The following is a 20,394-nucleotide window of genomic DNA, read 5'->3' on the forward strand; positions in this document are numbered from 1 at the left end:
GGATAATATAAGGAGATTTCTTGTTTATGGTACTTAAGAAATTAGAATGGATAATGAATGGACGGAAGGAAGTTTTTCTTATTTTAAAAATAAGGAGAAAATAAATAGAGTGACGATTAATTTTATATCTCACAGATATATACATGTATCTAGAAATAAAATAAAAGACAGGCGACGTACGTCCCATACTTATGTTTCTTTTTAGCACATGATTTCGTGGTTGACTTTGCTAACTGACGCACCTATCTGTATTTTGTCACTGGAATGATTTGTCTGTGTCTTATTGACAATTGAAAAAGGTGTAAATTAGTTTCTACAAAAAATGCAGATACATCAGTTAGAGACATCAGCGACGATTTGTCCCAATATAAAGAGAGACGTAAAGATTTGTTTCCGATTCGCGTATGATTCTTTATTTACCACCTGTTCTTAAGTAATATTACATAAAGCTCACAATATATAAACGAGCTTATATCTATTAATATATTCTCTAGTCTCTCTCTGACTCTCATAAAGTAAAGCAATGACTCAACAGTAAGTCTAGTAACGTTTTGACGATGGGACCCCAAAATAAATGTACCCCGCTACATCGCAGACGACTCTCAAAGGAGTAATGCCTGTTTGTTTATGAGCTCTTGAAGAACAATAGAAATACTTACGTATGTAGCAAAGCGCGTACTAAGAGAAAGGCCACAGGCGATGCCGGTCCGTTGCGTTGTCGCAACAGACTGTTACTTATCGTGCTGATTGCGGTAACGTCTCCGCTCAGACGCCACAACGCATCACATCGTGTGGCCCTCACTCATTTCCGTGTAGGTAAATGCGTTGTTGGTTAGTAAGTCACATCCCCTTCTACTCGACTCCACTTGAATCACTAAATTCGGCGTGAACGGGAATCTTATGTAGCGTTTATTTTCTCAGCGGAATGTACATCTAAATAAAACAAAAGTTGTTTGTTTTAGTACAAAGTTAATAAACCTTCGTTGGTAAAGTAAATATTCCTGTTTGATGTGAATTTTATGTAATGTGTGAGTTTTATAGTATGCATGCCTGACAGGTGTAGGTATTTATTGAGCTAGGTTGAGCGTTAGATAAGTCGTTAGAAAACAGATTGCAGCCTTTGGCGTTGAGGTAACCGGTTAAATCTTAAGACTATTATTTCCTTATCTTCCCCTCGTTAATCCTTTTACTTTTTTAATGACTGCATTAAAATACAGGGGCGTAAGTAAATAGGAAAAGTACGTTACGCCGGTACGTTTTGCAGGGGACAAATTGTGGTCATTCTAACACCGTCTAAAGTCAATCAATCAATCAATAATTCTTTATTGCACAAAGACATAAGTAAAGGATATGTACAAACGAATAAAATAAGCACAATAGGCGGCCTTATTACTAAACAGCAATTTCTGCCAGGCAACCTTAGGTGAAAGAACTTTGCAAGTCCTCACCTTTCTTTTATTTTAATTCGGTAAAAAGAAAAATAATAACAAAAAATAAAAATCACACCATAAAACCTATCTTGGGATTTTCTTGGCAAATGATATTTTATGATGGCGCTTCATTATGACATTTATGATTTATCTAAGCGCATGTCCACGCCACGTCGCCGCAACGCGGAAACTAACGCCGACGCGACGTCACCCGACACCTTATGCAATTGATAACAAATAGATACTATTAAAAAATCTAATTCTATGTTTCTCTATCGTATAGAATCCGGTGATCCCTGTTCCGGCGTGACTTGCCAACCAGGAGCTCGTTGCATCGTCACATATGGCAACCCTGAGTGTCGATGTCCCCGGAGTTGCCAGCGAAGGAAACCAGTGTGTGGCACCGATGGCAAGGAGTACGCCTCGGCTTGCCACCTCGACAAGCATTCCTGTGACAACCAGCTCAACATCACTATTAAATACCACGGCAAATGCGGTAAGTTCTATAAAATATTCATCATCACCAGCCCATTAACGTCCCCACTGCTGGGGCACGGGCCTTCCCTATGGATGGATAGGGAGATCGGGCCTTAAATCACCACGCGGGCCCAGTGCGGATTGATGGTTATTAACGACTGCTAATGCAGCCGGGACGAACGGCTTAACGTGCCTTCCGAAGCACGGAGGAGCTCGAGATGAAAACTTTTTTTTTGTGGTCACTCATCCTATGACCGGCCTTTGCGAAAGTTGCTTAACTTCAACAATCGCAGACCGAGTGCGTTAACCGCTGCGCCACAGAGCTCCTCATAAAATATTTACATACATACAATAACAATCTGTGGACTAAGATCACCACAGAATTGCTTCCGAATAGAGACAGACGCAGGCGTGGCAGAGCGAGGTGGATATGGCTTGACGACTTGGATGCTTTCCTGGAAGGCTAGCCAGAGGAAGCACTGGAGAGAGAGTTCTAGAAGAAATGGAGGGAGGCCTTTGCCCAGCAGTGGGACACTTTAGGCTAGATAGGATAAGATAAGAAGACAATAACGATAACAACATGCATATAACAAGCAACACATATACAGGGTGTTAGTAACATCGTAACGAAAACTTTGAGGGATGATTGAGACCATGATTCTGAGATGATATCAAGTGGAATTTTCCGCCGCAAAAGTATAAAACAGAAAATAATTTTAAAAAATAACAAAAATTTTCATGAATTTTCCGACTGAAAATTCCATTTGAAATCAACTCAGAATTATGGTCTGAATCATCCTCTCAGTATTCGTTACGGTGTCACTAACACCCATACCTACTTGTATGGCTACAGTATGTACTTGTGCGGGGTGTAAGTGACATCGTGACGAATACTGAGAGGGATGATTCAGCTGATTATTCTGAGTTAATATCGAGTGGATTTTTTTTATCGCAAAAGTATAGAATTGAAAATAATTTTAAAAAATTAAAAAAAAAATCCACATCATATCAACTCAGAATCATGGTCTGAATCATCCCCCTCAGTATTCGTTACGATGCCACTAACACCCTGTATAACACGCTTATGCCTATATCTCAATTGGGTTAGTGAGAGGTACACCTCAACGAGCTTTCTGTTAGACCAATGTGATAGGTGGAGAGCCGTATCGCCGACTATAATGGTCGAGCCATTTGTATTAGTAAAAACTGCACGTAAGATAAATTAATAACTCATTGGTGCAATTCCGGTACCATTTGAGAAGCAAGCCGATGTATCACAGAACCTCAGTGACTATAAAGTATTATTTTATTCTTTATTATTTACAAGAAAAAACTACTAGTACTTTTGGGCAAATATACTCGTACAAAGGCCTACGAAGAGATAACTCGATTGAGTTTTTATACGAATAAAACTTACAGACAGTACAGTGAAAACAAATGCTATAATAATATTTTATTTTGATAACACTGGTAGCGAAAATAATGCTTTAGTTAGGTCAGTTTCTTTGTACTTACCTATATTGTTTGAATTTGTGTAGTATATTTGCCACAGAAACCATAATATGTTGGCCCCGATTCCTGCAGACACCTCCTAATCATATTTTAAGTTTTACCCGTAATTTTCTTATCCGCCGAAAAGGAAAGGGACGGATGATTGACAACTGTTAATTTTAAAATGAATAAGGGAATGAATTAATAACCCGGGCGAATAAAATAGGCATCTCGCTGATACTATCCAACTTGTTTGACGTGTGCTGTCATCTTAATTCTGTCGGATTATTGGCCAATGTAAAAGTTTGGGAGGGTTTTTTAAATTTCTAATAATAAAATTACGTGTGTTCCATATATGCGTATCGATTACCTGTCCTTTTCGGCGGATAAAAAATTACAGTTATTACAACTTAAAATAAAATTAGATGAGGTTTACTGGAACTATTCAACTGGACAGATGGAAAGCGCTGATGGCTCTCACCGAAATTATTAAATGAGCCTAGCTGGCATGGTCCCACTGTATAATTCTTTTAGGTTAAGAATCCTACGTGTAATGGCTAACGATGTTTTTGCTGCCCGTGCCGTCTATAAATCAAGAAATGGCGGAGTATTCTACAATTTAATCATAAGTGTAGCAAGTGGTTTTAATATAGACTCCTGAGTACAGTGGCCCCGATTCCTGCAGACACCGCCTAATTTTATTTTAAGTTATATCCGTCATTTTCATATCCGTCGAAAAGGAAAGGGACGGATGATTCACAGCTCTTAATTTTAGGAAGAATGAGTAAATTAATGTGTCGGGTTATTGACTGACGTAAAATTTTTAGACGGTTGGTTTAGATTTGTGCTTAAAATTGACGTGTGTTCCATAAATTTTATGCTTGTCGATTACCCGTCCCTTTCCTTTTCGGCGGATAAGAAAATGACAGATATAACTTAAAATAAAATTAGATGGTATTTACAGGAATTAGCACCAGTGAGTAATATAAAGGCCAGAGACATAAAAACAAATTGACCTCGTGTGAAACAAAACATATATTTTTCACCTCGACCAGCGAGAAAAGTTTTATAAGTTATAGCTAAGTAACCCTTTCCTTTTTGGACAAAAAAGCAGGGAAGCCACGTTTTGGATTTAAATAAGAGCAAACTTTTTGAAGTATTGTCGTAAGTGACGAGTTTACTTTACTGAATTAAATCAAAAATTTTGATGACTTTATTTAGAGGTCTAAAATACTTATACACGACTTGTTTCGTTTTATGTCCTGACCCTAATGTAGCCTTTGATCCTCACTTGGACTTTGAACCGGAGGCAGCATATCAAATAGTTAGTCAAAAGCTAAGTTAGATTAATCTTGACCTTGGAAACTCCCTATTTAGTCTGAAGGTGCTATTTAGTCTGGGAAGCTGATCATTTACATTTAATAGAGTTCGGGGTTCAAATCTCGTACCCATTAACAATAAAATGCAATACAAAAACTGTATATACTTACATATGAACCTAGATTTTCTTCTACAAAAGTTTGAAATTCAAATAGGTATATCGACAACAACTATTTTAATAGGATATACTTAGTTATAAATGCCCCTATCTAAAAACCAGTCCTGAACAATTATACTTCAATAATTACTCTGTATAAAAGCACGAAATATATGTAATCAAAATAATTATTTCCGTCATCAACTGTCCACTTTAAATGCTCTATTTCGAAAAATTATAACCCCATCTATTTTGTAATAAGCTAAATTAATTAAAACTAATGGCCGTGTATTGTTGACGCCGATCTCGAAAGTACAAAAGGGACTCGTTAAGGAGAGGTCACTCCTTGATAATAGAGGCGGGATACAAAAAGGGTCAACATTTCATTTCGGGCCCAAAGATGACGCGGCTCCCTTGGAAAATCGAGTCGAGAAAACGTGCATGGCAAGATGACACACCTTATGTCATGCCCTTATTGAAAAGAATCGGCTGTTGTGACACTGATCGTTGGAATACCCGCCTAATGTTACCTCTTTTGTATCTTTTTGTTTCATTTTCTCGCGAACATCTCTTTCACGTGAATAATATTTACGACTGAGAAGTATCCTTCACGTAGCGTGGTGATATATACTCAATACGCGCTTAAGTGACCTACTGAAGCAAAGTTATTTCCATAAGTGTAACATAATAATTCTAATAGGACCCTTTATAACATTAACCTATTCTTCTGGTGTCAGTACCTGGAACACAAGACGAACCTTTCTCATAAAATGAAGACGTTTTCGCCTATTTTTCCTCAGCGATTACTTTTGATATGCGCACATATACTCTGCCGAACCCACTCTCTGCGTTTCGAGACGATGTCATAAACTTTCCCCAGTTGACTGAGCTTACAAAACGGGCAAAGCTTGTCCTCATAAATCTCTTGTCCTATACCTCAATAATAGAGCGTAATAAATTACTGAGCAGGAAGTCCGAGTACCTGCAACTTACGGGAAGTCTAATCGGTTAAAATATTATTCCACATAAAACCTTACAAAACACAAATTGGGAATCCCGCCTTCATTTTTATGAAAGTAATTTAATCCCATCCTCTTTATCTACTACGTACGTTCTAGTAACCCTTTTCAGAGAAGTTGCCCTGGTACATTCGATCTGAACTAAATTTGTACAAGACCGAAGCCCGCACATTCCGACGTCCTTTGTGAGATTCTGTTTACTTTACGGGTTCGCTTTTGTACTTTTATTAAATTGTTTCATCTTGGTCCTTGTACCACTTCTATCACAGGCTTCTAGGTACTAGGCGAAACGTTTTTTTGTTTAGTAACATCCACTTCAAAGCTGTTTACGACTCTTTGTTTGCGTACAACGGGAAAATGTTACATGTCAACAAATTATATTGTAAACAAGTACTTTATTGTTTCCGTATCAGTCAAGTTCGAAAAGATTTTTTTATTAAGTATAATACCAACATCGACATAGAAATATTTTCAGTCGCAGCAATGGGTTTTTCAAAAGTCATTCTGCTTCCATATTTTATGCATATATGTATCTACTAACTGGACTCACGTGATGGATGTGACATTGTTGGCAGACTCAAGTATATGCAGGTCTAGCCACAGACTGAATACAGTTACATTTAAATGTGCGCGCTAATAAATGTATGTTCATCATATTTTGTCTAAAGAAATAAGTGCGTGTTGTCTATAGTCTGTCCGGTTGAATACTGTTACAAATCTCTCTCTCTCTCTTGGGTCGGTCCCTCATATCTGAGGATCGTGGTCAGCATCAGGGTTGCGAGGACCCTTCATGCTGACTCTCTTGGGAAAATAGAAGCAGTGGTTTCCCGTTGCCTTCTGCCCAAGACATTTTTGAAGTTATTTAAACTCCAAGGCCGCTGTTGCCTCTACGGTCGGTTGCCCGACCGGTGGTATGGTTATACCGCCATTGCTCGGTCGCCAGAGCCTCATTTCATTCATTTCATTTCATTTATTTCGGAAACAATAACAATATTGTGTTCGAACACATCTAGTAGATTTTACATACTTACAAATTATAAAAAGTCAATATTGAAACAAAAATAATATCTTCAGAATTAAACATAATTTTAAACAAGCCGTCAACTAAAATACATTAAAAACATCGATTAATATACATGCGAGACATCAATTAAAATACAATTAATAAGTACAAATAATATTACATAAATGTGAAATTAATATTAGAATTCAAAATATCATTAATCAAGATTGAACACGATTTAAAAACAGACATGTCAAAGACCACATAAAAACAGTGCAAAATAAACAATATGTAATTATTAAAGTGTGAATAAATAATAAATTTCAAAACAAGACTCAAAATTCATCAACATGATAGCAACACTTTTGTAAAAGAAGCGCTTTTAATTTCCGTTCAAATATATGCGAATCCGAAAGACTTTTCAATTCCAGGGGCATCCTGTTAAACAGTCTCACAGCTTGATACCGAGCACAGTGCATTGATATTTCTAGTTTTGGTCGTATAACATTTTTTAGATCCTTCCTTCGCGTATTTTCTCTGTCTCGCTTCTCCGAGTCAGATTCAAAATTAAGTCGCCGTTTAATAAAGCCCATCATTACCACCAATATGTATAAACTCGGTAAAGTTAGGATACCTAGGCGTCTGAAGTGGTCTTTACAGCTCTCCCATGGAGGAATACGCACCATTGTACGTATAGCTCTTTTTTGTACTGCAAAAGCTCGTTTCATGTTATATTCGTAACTATTTCCCCATAGTGCAATACTATAGCGAAATTTTGATTCCACTAACGCGTGGTATACCGTTTTCAATTGAGGTGTAGTTAAAACATCTCGCAGAGTTCTAAGTGCATAGCAAGCAGAGCTTACTGAGTTTACAACAGCTGACACTTCTAGTTTCCAGTTTAACAAGGTATCAATATGAACTCCCAGAAATTTAACTTCATCAGCCGAGGTGATTCTTGAATTACATAAATTGCCACTTAAAATGTCATTATTTCGAGATGTCGTTTTAAAGAGTAGGAGCTTAGTTTTAGATACATTAATCTGTAAGTTATTTAATGTGAACCATTCTTCAAAAGCATTTAGAGTTTCATTTAATACAGTGTTTAGTTCGGTCATAGTTTTACCAGTCAGAATTGCATTTGTATCATCTGCAAAGTTTACTAATTTGACATTACTACATAAATTTTGCACATAAAATAATAAATCATTCACAAAAACGAGAAAAAATATTGGGCCCAATATTGATCCCTGGGGAACGCCTCTCTTGATGTGCTTTAACTTAGATTTGATCCGCAATTCCACATTTTCAGGTGAGATGTCCGTTACTTCGACAAATTGTTTCCTATTGCTCAAGTAAGACTCAAACAAGTGAAGACAGCTGCTTCTCACTCCATAATGCTCCAATTTATGAATTAACAGGCAATGATCTACCGAATCAAAAGCTGAGCTTAGATCTAGGAATAGCCCCGCAACCTTATTTTTACTATTTAGACTCTCTATTGTATCAGATACTAGAGCGTCTATGGCATCACTTGTTCCGACTGCCTTTTGAAAGCCATATTGTCTCGAATTTAGTATTGCACTAGAATTTAAATGAGAAACTAATCTTATTTTTAAGACCTTTTCGAATATTTTAGATAGGATCGGTAGGAGGGAAATGGGCCTATAATTTTGGGGGTCAGTTTTACTAAGTTTTTTATGTACCGGTACGACTTTTGCTATTTTTAATTGCTCAGGGAAAGTGCTTTCCTCGATACACATATTATAGAAATGGGCTAATGGAATAGATAAGACATCAATATTATTCTTTATAATAGTGATGGGAACATCGTCGTAACCACAAGAATGTTTGGTTTTCATTTCTTTGACAATTTTAGCAATCTCTCTCGGATTTGTCATAGTAATTGGCATAGCTGTTTTGACACGTTCAACGTTTTGTTTAAGGCAATAAAGAGCAGAATTATAATTGTTAGACTTATTCCCGTAGTCAAATTTATTACTAAACACTTCTACAATGCTTTTAGGGTCCTGTATTATTTTACCATCCAATTTCAACAAAATTTTTTCTTTAAACGTAACACTTTTCTTGTTTGCTAATTTGTTAACTACTTGCCAAATTCCCCGAGAGCAATTTGCAGCTCGAGTTATATCAGTTTGTAGCGCTAGTAATCTTGCTTGTCTAATTACTTTTCTATAGAGACGGATAAATGTATCCTTATACTTGTTAATCGAAGTGTGACTATTCTGATTATTTGTGTTACATAGAATACGTTTCATCTTACTAGATACCTTGATACCTCTTGTGACCCATCTAATTTTTTTGTACTTTTTTAAATTGACTTTTCTCTTTGCATTTTTAAAACTCATTCCAAATATCACATTAAATTGCTTTATGAAACCATTTATTCCCAAGGCACACCAATCCTGACCAAGAATTCTTTCACGAAATTTCTTTTGATTTCTGACATTAAACAGCCTTTTACAAGTGTAAAACGCTGTCTCCTTTCCCCGATCTGCACTAATTTCTTCCGTATGAAAAGTGGCCAAAATAGCTGCATGACCATCAGAGTGACCATTTCGGTCTATTATTGGAGAATCAAAGCTATCACTGGGCATATTTGTAAGAATGTTATCGATGCATGACTCAATATCATTTCGGAAAAACGTAACTGAATTTACTAGATGCCTGAAATTGTAGCTACCCAACAAACTCAAGAATTCAGATTTGTTGTTGTTATCGTCATTGGCCAGCATATTGACGTTGAAGTCCCCGCAGACAATGCACTTTCTATTATAAAAGCGCTGCAAAAAAACATCAAGTTGTTCCATAAAACTGTCAAACTTAGTGTTGTTCTGATAGCAGCAGAATATGAAAATATTTGAAATTAAATCTTTGATACCACAAATTTCGAAACAATCTATCTTGCTAAAGCCTTTACAGTCAACTATTTCAACTTGCCTCCCAGTTTCAACTAATATCAACGACCCTCCTCGCACTTTGTTTTTTCGTGTATAATGAGTTGCGAGGTAATGGTTCTCAAAGTTCAAGTGAGGAACCGAAAGTTCATTTAAAAAGTGTTCACAAAGACAGACAAACTGGGGTGTTCGATTTAATTCATTTAAATAAACTTCATAAGAGTCTCTCCTTTTCGTGATGCCACATACGTTTTGCGAAACAACATTTATTGTACATGTCGAAGTCAAGACATTATTATTACAAGATTCCGTATTAGACACGAAAAAAGGTGTCTTTAACAATGTCATTCTTACTGTTACTCTTCTCTATGTCCATTATCAGATCTTGAATATCTTTGAAGATAGTCCTCATGCCATTGTTGTTCAAAATCCCTCTCCCTGTAAACATCTTATTGTCACAAGTCAAATTCAGATTTGAGTCAATTATGAACGCATATTTGTGGATTTTATTATCCTGGCACAGTTTGTTGTTATCTAGCAGGGAGCACCGCGGCGTCCAGTGGACACCGCCGCCAGCGACTCATAATGAAGCACCGACGCGCGCACTGTGAGGTTGGCAGTTGGGCCGGATATACAAATAAGTCACTGTAAAAAAAAACCTTGCCCGAAACAGCAACGTCTTTACCGAATATGAATTAGAAAGTTAATTAATGTTTTATTGCACATAGATCCATGCGGCGACCATGAATGCGCCGACGGCAGTATATGCCAGTTGAACGAAGCCCGCGCACCAACCTGCCGCTGTGGACCACCGTGCGACCTGGTGGCTCGACCAGGGTCGGCGGTCTGTGGGTCGGACTATAAGGACTACCGCAGCGAATGTGCTTTGCGAAGGGAGTCCTGCCGAACCCGACAACAACTCACCATCGCTTATAGAGGGGAATGTGCTTCGGGTGAGTTCAATATTTTTTTTAATATAGACTCGCGTTTGGCCGCAATCTCGACTGGTATATACAACCTACGATGGATACGCTGCGCGCTGTTTGGTTAGACAACATTAGTAATTACATAAAACATAGATGTCAAGTCATCTCGTTACCTTTACCTACTAGTAATCCGACTGTACATTGCTGAGAAATACATCTATAATAATTTAAAAACTCTAAGCCATTGCACGGCCATGCGTGGCCAATAAAGTATAACATTTTATTGTGACACACAGAATAAGTTACTGGCAGTTGCCATCTTGTTATTGCTTTACCAATTAGCGATAACAAAACGTGACTATAACAGCACTAAAATAAATATTTTAAAATGTCTCCACTCGGTTTAGGAGTGCCCACGGCAACAGTAATAAACTAAATTTCTCAATCAATCAATAATACTTTATTGCACAACAACATAATACAGGGTGTTAGTGACGTCGTAACGAAAACTTTGAGGGATGATTGAGACCATGATTCTGAGATGATATGAAGTGGAATTTTCCGTCGCAAAAGTATGGAACAGAAAATAATAAAAAGAAAAACAAAAATTTTCATGAATTTTCCGACTGAAAATTCCACTTGATATCAACTCAGAATCATGGTCTGAATCATCCCCCTCAGTATTCGTTACGGTGTCACTAACACCCATACCTACTTGTATGGGTACAGTATGTACTTGTGCGGGGTGTAAGTGACATAGTAACGAATACTGAGGTCCCCCTCAGTGAAACAGCTGATTATTCTGAGTTAATATCAAGTGGAATTTTTCATCGCAAAAGTATAGAATTGAAAATAATTTTAAAAAACTAAAAAAAAATCATGAATTTTGCGACGGAAAATTCCACTTGATATCAACTTAGAATCATGGTCTGAATCATCCCCCTCAGTATTCGTTACGATGTCACTAACACCCTGTATAAAGGACATAAACATACGAATAACACATAAGCACAATAGGCGGCCTTATTGCTAAACAGTAATTTCTGCCAGGCAACCATAGGGTGAAAGAAGATTATTCATTGGAGCACGGGGTGGTGCAATAAACATATAATGATACCAACATAACTAAAGAATAATAATAAATAATATAATTATACTTATCTAAAGAAATAATACTTATAAAAAATATAAAAATATATATAAACATACACACATACATAAACTTACATACAAATAAACAATATTTCTCTCATTCGAATCGGCAAAAATATCTGTATTTCAAAACCCCAACTTAATAGAATCATATGATTTCCAAAAATGCTACACACAAACGCATTAATCACAGTCAAAATCGGACAGCATTAATTTTATAAATACCTAACGACCCTTTACCGATTCCCTAATGACCTGAAAATATGAAAGCTCATCGATTAAAGGTCTAATGTTGAAAATAACAATCGAACTTTAAGCTATATATAAACATCGCGTCTATTAAAAATATAGTCTTCTTCTTCTATTGTGTGGGTTGTGAGGTGGATTACCAACCTCATCAACCCTGGTGTCAGGGTTATTATTGAGCCGCCAAAGGCTCTTGATATTGCTCATGTAACGGTTACTTACTTACATCAGTGAGTAGAAACCGGGGCTAACGGCTTAACGTGCCTTCTAAAGCACGGATTATCTTACTTTTTGAGCAATCAGGTGATCATCCTGTAATAAACTAACCAAACTAGGAATCACCAAGTGATTTTTTTGTCCCCACCGAGATTTGAACCCGGAACCTCCACACCGTGAGCCCAACGCTCAACTACTGGACCACGGAGGCCGTGTACTTTTAAAAGTAGTGTACCCTAATATCTTGTCATGTAATCTAAAATTAAAATATATTATGTATTCGAAAATATTAGACGCCGGCTTTATTGAAAGCCGTTTTGAGAGACATTTTGTTCTAAGAAAGTAATTTGACGAGGCCATCGTAGCGTCAAAAGAAATTGTAACAGGACAGAAATGAAATAATTTTATTATGAAGTTTTAACATTTGAAGGGTTGTCTTGTCCTTTCTTAATTTATTTCCAACAGAGCTTCCTTTTAGTTAGATTGTTCGGGCTATCGCCCCTCGATTGTATATTGAATTCATTCACCAAACGAAATGTTCTCTAAAAGGAGGTTGAACCATTTGTTCTATTGATTTTTACGGTATCAATATTTTATATCTTTTATGGGATACTGTTGACATGGTGGGAATCATTACGGAAATATAGATCTAATGTTATTATTTGATTTACGTCATTGTTTAGTGTTTTTTTTTAGTAATTAGATATATTCCCCTATTCCCAGTAGTCTTACCGAGTAGTTTTACATGTTGAACTACTTGAACTACGCTGATAAAATGTGAGATATTCAAATTCTAAAATATCTTTATTCAGTAGGTAACATAGTTACACTTTGAATCGTCATTTCTTACATAACGACGTCTCATCCGCTTACAACTACTGCAGCGTCTCACAATCTGTATAGTCGGGAAAAGGAGGTTCAAGAAAAACCTCGGAACAGGGCCCGAGGCGTTATTTTAAAAATAAACATAAAATATTGTTATACAATTTAGTAATTTGGCTGCCTAATATCAGTTTCCAGACAGTTAATCCCATGCATTCATAATATATCTTCTAGGTAATCACTAATCTATAAATAACCTTTTTTACAAAGTGTCTGTTTACCTACGTTAAAAAGGAGAAGGTGCGACAGATAGTGTTGGCTACAATATTTGAAAAACTTCTATAACTATACATATATTAGTATAGTGTAGAATAATCAGTTCCTATTCATAATTTGTACAACAATTGTTATGATCATATAATATATATCTTCTTTGCGAGTCGATGGCAATCGATACTAAATTTTTGCTGACCAATAATTGGCCACGCTTACGGCATTGTCAGTGGCTTCGTTATATATAACTCTATAAAATGATTGCAAATATCTTCCATTAAATTAGAATTCCATAGTCTCTGCTTACCCCGATGGGAAATACGCGGGAGTAGGTATGTGTGTATGTAGGCAGAGATGTGTCAAGTACAAACTATCCTGTTAAATTGGTTTGCTCCCAAATTACCACTATAAGCTGAGCCCGTCTCTATATCAAGACTTTGGTAGGTACATAGCTCGCTTAAAATGAAGACGCGGGCGGGTCCTTAAAAAATAACTTAACACCTTAAACAAGAATAAAAAATAAGTAGTAGTTTTATAAATAAAGTACTCTCCCTACAGCTCAACATCCATGTGAGGCAGTGAAATGCGGAGTTCGGGAGCGTTGCGCGTTAGACGCACGAGGCGTTGCCGTGTGTGGGTGTGGCCCCGAGTGCGAGGCCGTGGTACGCCCTGTCTGTGGTACCGATGGACGGACGTACGACAGTCCTTGCGCCCTCGACCGTACTTCGTGCCTCGACAACAGAGACGTCCGCGTCGCGTACATCGGTCCCTGTGGTGAGTTTCTAATAGAACGTAATTATTTTAATGAAAGGGCTAATGGTTTGTGTGTGGCTCCGAATCTAAATGTGAGCGATGTCAAAACTCAAGCCTTTTAACCGTGACTCGTGTCTCTACGGGATGTACAAGTCATTTCGTGCTGTGGTTACAATTTGAATGTAAATTATGGTATTATTTCGATGGGATGTCTAGGTTTATAGAGTGTCTCAAAAATAATATGTCTAGTAGCAGTCCAGTGATAAAGCACTCGATTCAGTACACACAAGCTTTGGCACACCTGTATTAGATTAATAATAATAAAGTATCTGAATTTTTTGTGCAGAAATACAACATCCCTTTTACCGCGAAGTATTTTAACAACAAAGACGATGGAAATGTGTAACTCTAACGAATATCAAATTACAAAAATATACAAGACTTTTTTTTACTAGGTGACGAAAACCCGTGCGCCCGCGCCACTTGTCCGTGGGGCGGAGCTTGTATATCCCGCGGCGGCGCGGCGCAGTGCGCATGTCCCGTCTGCGACGCGACGCTTGCGCCGGTCTGCGCCTCCGACCACAACACTTACGGGAGCGAGTGCAAGATGCGTATGCACGCCTGCCAAGAAGGCATCAAGGAGGGAGAACTCAAAGTCCTATATAATGGGACCTGCCGTAAGCATTTTTATTTTGTTGAATTAGGACAATGGATTTTCGCGTTAGTTATTCACAGTTATTTAGTTATGTTAATTAATATTTGTAGACAAATAGTATACTATTATCAAAAAAATAATAAAATTGCATACAGCACAGTTATTTAGTAATTATTCTCAAAAACTTCACCGCTCTAAATAATCTTTCTCGCTGTGTTTTATAGACTTATCTTCCTCAGTGATACCTATTTGTCTATGTCATTAACTTGGTCACCAAAGATTTATTGAATCTCGTTACCTGGAGTAACCCAGCTGGACTAAACATTAAAAATAATTACGCTGTAATAATTACTCGTTGCTCCAACGCCCAGCTATTTCACAGGCATTTATATTATTAAAAGCTTACGTAATAAGATAGAGAGAGCCTTGGCGAATGGTGATTTCATTCCTATGCAGGGCGTCTATTCATTTTAGAATTCCAAAGGTAAAAGGAATACTTTCATTAGTCATTTAAATGGAAGTCTCATCGCCGCAACGGCGAATTTAAAAAGTAAAGACGAAATAAATCATAAAATACCAACCGAGAAAAAATGCTATCAATTTCCCGTGATAAAAATCTTTTCCTCTTATGAAATTGTCGATAAAAGACGCGCAAGTTCTTCTGCGGTAAGATGCTTTTGTTAAGAAAATATTTCGGTTGTTGATATTATAAAACGTATTTGCATGGCTGCTCCACGAGTAGTGCTTTTACGACTTTGACTTTTCAGAGCACATGGCAAGTCGCGTAGCGCTCTGCTACGGCGTAGCACCCGGTGCTCTTACGGTGCATGTTTTATGTTCTTCACTTAAAATAGCTCCGCCAGCAGCGTGATAAAATATCAGCTCGGTAACATTCAGTGATTTTTTACGTCGTCCATTATTTTTAATTTTTCTCCGGCGACATGGTCGCAGTCATTTATTTTGCTTACCGAATGAGACGGGTTAATAAATTATACGGAACCTATCATTTACAGTGCCCGCTGAAATGTCAATTAGAGATTAAAACCGCTTCAATGGGAAATTGAACTGGACACGGATTGATGAACGCCGACCGAGAATTAATTTATACCTACAATTGTTTGATTCATAAAACGAAACAGTAGGCGATTGCTATGGGATTTTCCATACAAATTGATATAATTTACTTCTGAAAATTAAAGTCATATTTAATGAACGAACTCCAAGTTGTTCAACCTTGAGTCACTTGTAAAACAAAACTTAAGTTTTGATTGAAAGATATACTGTGTTTTAAATAATAGGTATTATATAAAATGTATTTGATCGGCTTGTTCAATGTATACCTACTTTGATCTGGCTTCAAAGGGTTTAGCAGAATTTCCAAATACATTATAAAGATTGGTATTTTCGTCGTTTATTAATTAATAAATCAATCAATTTATCAGAGCGTCGGCGTCAGATTAGCTATTAGTACAGAATAATGTTATTATAAGAGAATCTTCCTCGATTCCATCGCAGTTTCAATGATTTTCTTTTAGTTTGAAAGCTGCTGAGGAGCAACTAGCTCTACAAGTATTATTAATTACAGTAGATTTTTCATTGAATTTTATAAAACTTTCTCCTTATCCACAGTCGTCGTTTTATTAATGTCTTAATTATATCTTGAAGACTTTATGAAAAGTTTCTGTGATACCTTTGCCTTTAGTAAACTTGAAAAGTTTATCCTGGCGAAAGTTTATACTTACTCCTTAATATCTTTTACACTGAAACGTATTATTCAAAATACGTTTTGATAAAACACAAAAGAAAATTTAATCGTAAGCAGACTATGGCAATTGTTTTGAGATTGTGTTACGGCGTTTCCTCTCGTGTTATATTTTCAGCTCTTTTCGTTTCTTTTTATTTGAGTTCAGACAGAACATGCATAGGGCAAGTTTCTTTTATATTATGTATTTGATTTATAAATTTGTTATTTTTTTTCTGTTTAGAGACCTGCGCCGACATAGTCTGCCAGGGTGGTGGCGACTGCTCTGTCGATCCTGATACCGGGCGGCCCGTGTGTCTCTGCAACCATAACTGCACTGAAGCACAGGTATTATGATAATAAATATAAAACATAATATAACATACTTTATCTACCCGGGAAGATATGCAGCGGAATAGGTACCTTCTATGTTTTTTCTTCGTTTCCAGTCCAGCATAAAAGGAGTTGGTACACACGCACAATATTATTATGTTGGTCATACATACACCTTTAATTTCTCCATATTTTTTTGTCGCATTAGAAAACAATCGCAATCGTCCTTTTACAAGCGATTTCAAACAATTCCATAATATGATTATACCCTTTCAAAAGCGACGGATCAAACCGGTTTGCGCCTGAACCTGATAATATCTCCGGCTTAAAAGTAATATCGCTTTGGTTAACTTCTCAATCGTTAATTGAGTTCCACAGTCGCTTGGACTTAATTCTATCTAGTACTCATTTTTGTTTTATTCCTTATACCTACTCAAGATAAAATTAACTTTATCTGAATTGAGAAAAAGTCAAGTCCATAGTTTTCAATGCATAATAAGTGTCACTTATAGTTTTCTATTAATGAAAAACCGTTATGGTCATACGTTGATTTGTCGATGAATCATGGGATAATCTCATAGGTAAACTGTTTAAAATGTCGTTAAATTTGACATTTATGAATAATCAAATAACTTCATGTCTTTATCGTCTGAACTACAAGACTAATGTAAAGTAAATTGTTTAGTAAGGGGCGGCAAACGACTGATTACCATTTTAATATTGTATATTTAGTCGTCAACTTTGTAAATAAATGATTTTGACTTAAAAACTTTCAATCTAATTATTGGATACCTACTTATTGATTTTTCATCGTAAATTATTGTTTTAAATAATAATTATGTATAAAAACAGTAGCATTTGGTACACTACAGTGTTAAATACTTAATAAATTTAACAACAACTAGTTTTAATCAGGGAATACGCATTTCAACCGAAAACGGGGTCTAACTGAGACACATCCTTATATATTTTTTAGACGTGAGCCACACATATTCTCCACGGTCTTTCGATTAGCTTCTGCGGTCTTTCTTCATGATGAAGTTTGTTAATTTGTACTGTTTACTTTCCAATTAGGAAACCGACGTGGTTTGCGGTTCGGATGGGCAAACCTATCCGTCGCAGTGTGAGCTGGACTCGACAGCATGTCGAGCACAGAGTGAGCTGCGGACGGCATATAGAGGCGATTGTGGTAAGTTGCTATATCTACAGTGCTTTTATTTATCATCTCCCAATATTTTCAAACATCAATGTCTTATTCTAAACAACATTGTTCCTAAATTACAATAAAATTCAATGCATTTTTCATACAAAGTAAACCTTCAAGCAGGCCGAAAAGATATATTATATAAGTACTTAGAAAAAGTTCTTCACAATAGATATAAAACAACAAGCATGCATGACGAAGCATGTATCCCCATAATATAAAAATTATGTTACTTAAACCGTATAATAACTGTATTTAAGTATATAATTGACAAAAATTGAACTAAAAATCCACAGTGAATGAAAATGGCTCTCTTTTTCTCGTCTCGATCAATGATTGATAGTTCAATGACTAACCTCCTCAGCCTTGGTGTGGCCCTATAAAGAAGCGTCTTTACAAGGTACTTAGATGTTTGTTTGAGAATTACCTGACATAAAAGGTTTACTAGTTTGACCAAGTTTTAACGACCACACTATTACATCTAGTGGAATTTTCGTAGAACTTACAGACAAATTTAAGACTAATTAAAAACATTCATGAGTTTACCAATTCTAATTATAACGTTGTAAATACTAAATCGTTTAAGGATAATTTTATCAAATCAAATCTACAATTATAACCCTAGTCAATAGTATTGTAGTAAAGTTTGTATTTTTAAAAATGCAGTGGCATGTTGCGGTGCAATAAATTAAGCCTGTTTTATAGCTTTTTGGTAACCTCCCTTTCAGTGAACGTGTCCCCATGACTCATTGCATGGGATATCCCCTTTGTGAATTATCATAATAAAACAGTCTGGTTTTTCAACAACAGGAATATAAAAAAAAGATCAGAGAAAATGATGACTTGAATATAATATGTGTCCATTGTTTCAATTGAAACAAACTTGATTTGACACCACGTGGAGATAAAAGTAAAAAAGGAGCACAAAACGTAATTCCTTACTATTCAAATCTTCACATAAAAGTCTACCTAATTTACCTTTAATTGATACATTGATAATTATGTCTTTTTTCCTCGAATATCAATCAACCTGAAGTGTTTTTATAGTGATTGAAATTAAGTATTTTTCCAAATTCAAACCACCACCAACCAACCAACCACACTTTTAACTCAGTGCCTCAAAACAAATAATTTTATAGTTTAATGTTCTATTTGTTCCATTGCTATGCTCACACGAACATTTACGTAAACGTTTCCTGTGCCCTTAAATTTCCTGGTATTAGCCTTAAATCGCGGCGTTTGACCACAACGTCATTAATTAGAAACACCATGAGCAGTTCTTGGAAATAAACTCGAATCGTTTCAGTAATATTACACCATTAACCTCTAAAATGTTTTACAACACGAAATGATGCGAATAAATTGTGAAGGCCTTATTCACAAATCCAGATAATCATGGCTGCTTTAACAGTATTAAGGCGGTTGTTAAACAAACTTCGCTGAATGTTTTCTGAAGTATAAAAGTAGGGGAAATAGAGATCGTTTTCACAATGGTGTTTGTTAAGTGACAATCGTATTTCGTAGTATGGTACAGGTAAATATCATTCTGGTATTCGGCTTGAAAGTTATTGAAATATACCCCTGTTTCGCGTGTGCGTCAAGCTAGCGGCCTCAAAAAAAATGGGCACGAAAAAATAATTTGACCATACCAAAAATTTGTACTCTTATTGAAAAAAATAGTACCTGTCGTAAAAAAATTAGTACCATCACGGTTCTGGATTTATAGCCATGTTTTATTGCACTTGCTAGCTTGACGGTGAGCGAAATTTGGCGAGAGTTAACGACAAGGTCTTTCGCTTTGATTTAAACGCCAAAAAATAGTACCAAAATAGTACTCACCCCCTGCAAAATACTGAAATTAGTACTTCTACGGTTCCAAAGTTATAAAGGCAGTTCTTTGATCCCGCTGGCTTGACGTTTTGAAAATACCTATTATCTGGGGAACGCTTGCATACTTCAGTATGTAACTAATGTCAATAAACTCGTATGAAATAGTACTCCCTACCAACATAATTTGGACCTGATTCTCTTTGTAGAAATATTTCAAAAAGTCATTATAACCTATGTCATACATTTATCAAGACAAGTACAGTCGCGAACAAAATTATTACACATGCTCAAGAATGTTGTCAGATTTTAGTATTTTTCCCCATTTTTGGGTAAAAATTGGTGAAGTGCCAGGGTCGTCAGATGAAAGTAATATCATTGTTGAAACTCTTTGAGTTTTTCTACAAATACTGCAAATTGTTTATTAACAA

The 20,394-nt window shown here is 36.3% G+C and overlaps 1 protein-coding gene across 1 annotated transcript in view; it reads left to right on the plus strand.

Moving 5' to 3' along the window:
- LOC126374488 (agrin-like) overlaps positions 1 to 20,394 on the plus strand; it is a 64,064-nt gene that overhangs the window by 17,900 nt on the left and 25,770 nt on the right. Inside the window, exons 4-9 of the mRNA XM_050021160.1 lie at positions 1,714 to 1,926; positions 10,544 to 10,768; positions 14,009 to 14,224; positions 14,659 to 14,880; positions 16,844 to 16,947; positions 18,007 to 18,121. Coding sequence (XP_049877117.1) covers positions 1,714 to 1,926; positions 10,544 to 10,768; positions 14,009 to 14,224; positions 14,659 to 14,880; positions 16,844 to 16,947; positions 18,007 to 18,121 — 1,095 coding nt within the window. The remainder of the gene's footprint in view (positions 1 to 1,713; positions 1,927 to 10,543; positions 10,769 to 14,008; positions 14,225 to 14,658; positions 14,881 to 16,843; positions 16,948 to 18,006; positions 18,122 to 20,394) is intronic.

Source organism: Pectinophora gossypiella, chromosome 2 (genome assembly GCF_024362695.1).
Source record: "Pectinophora gossypiella chromosome 2, ilPecGoss1.1, whole genome shotgun sequence".
Classification (NCBI taxonomy): domain Eukaryota; kingdom Metazoa; phylum Arthropoda; class Insecta; order Lepidoptera; family Gelechiidae; genus Pectinophora; species Pectinophora gossypiella.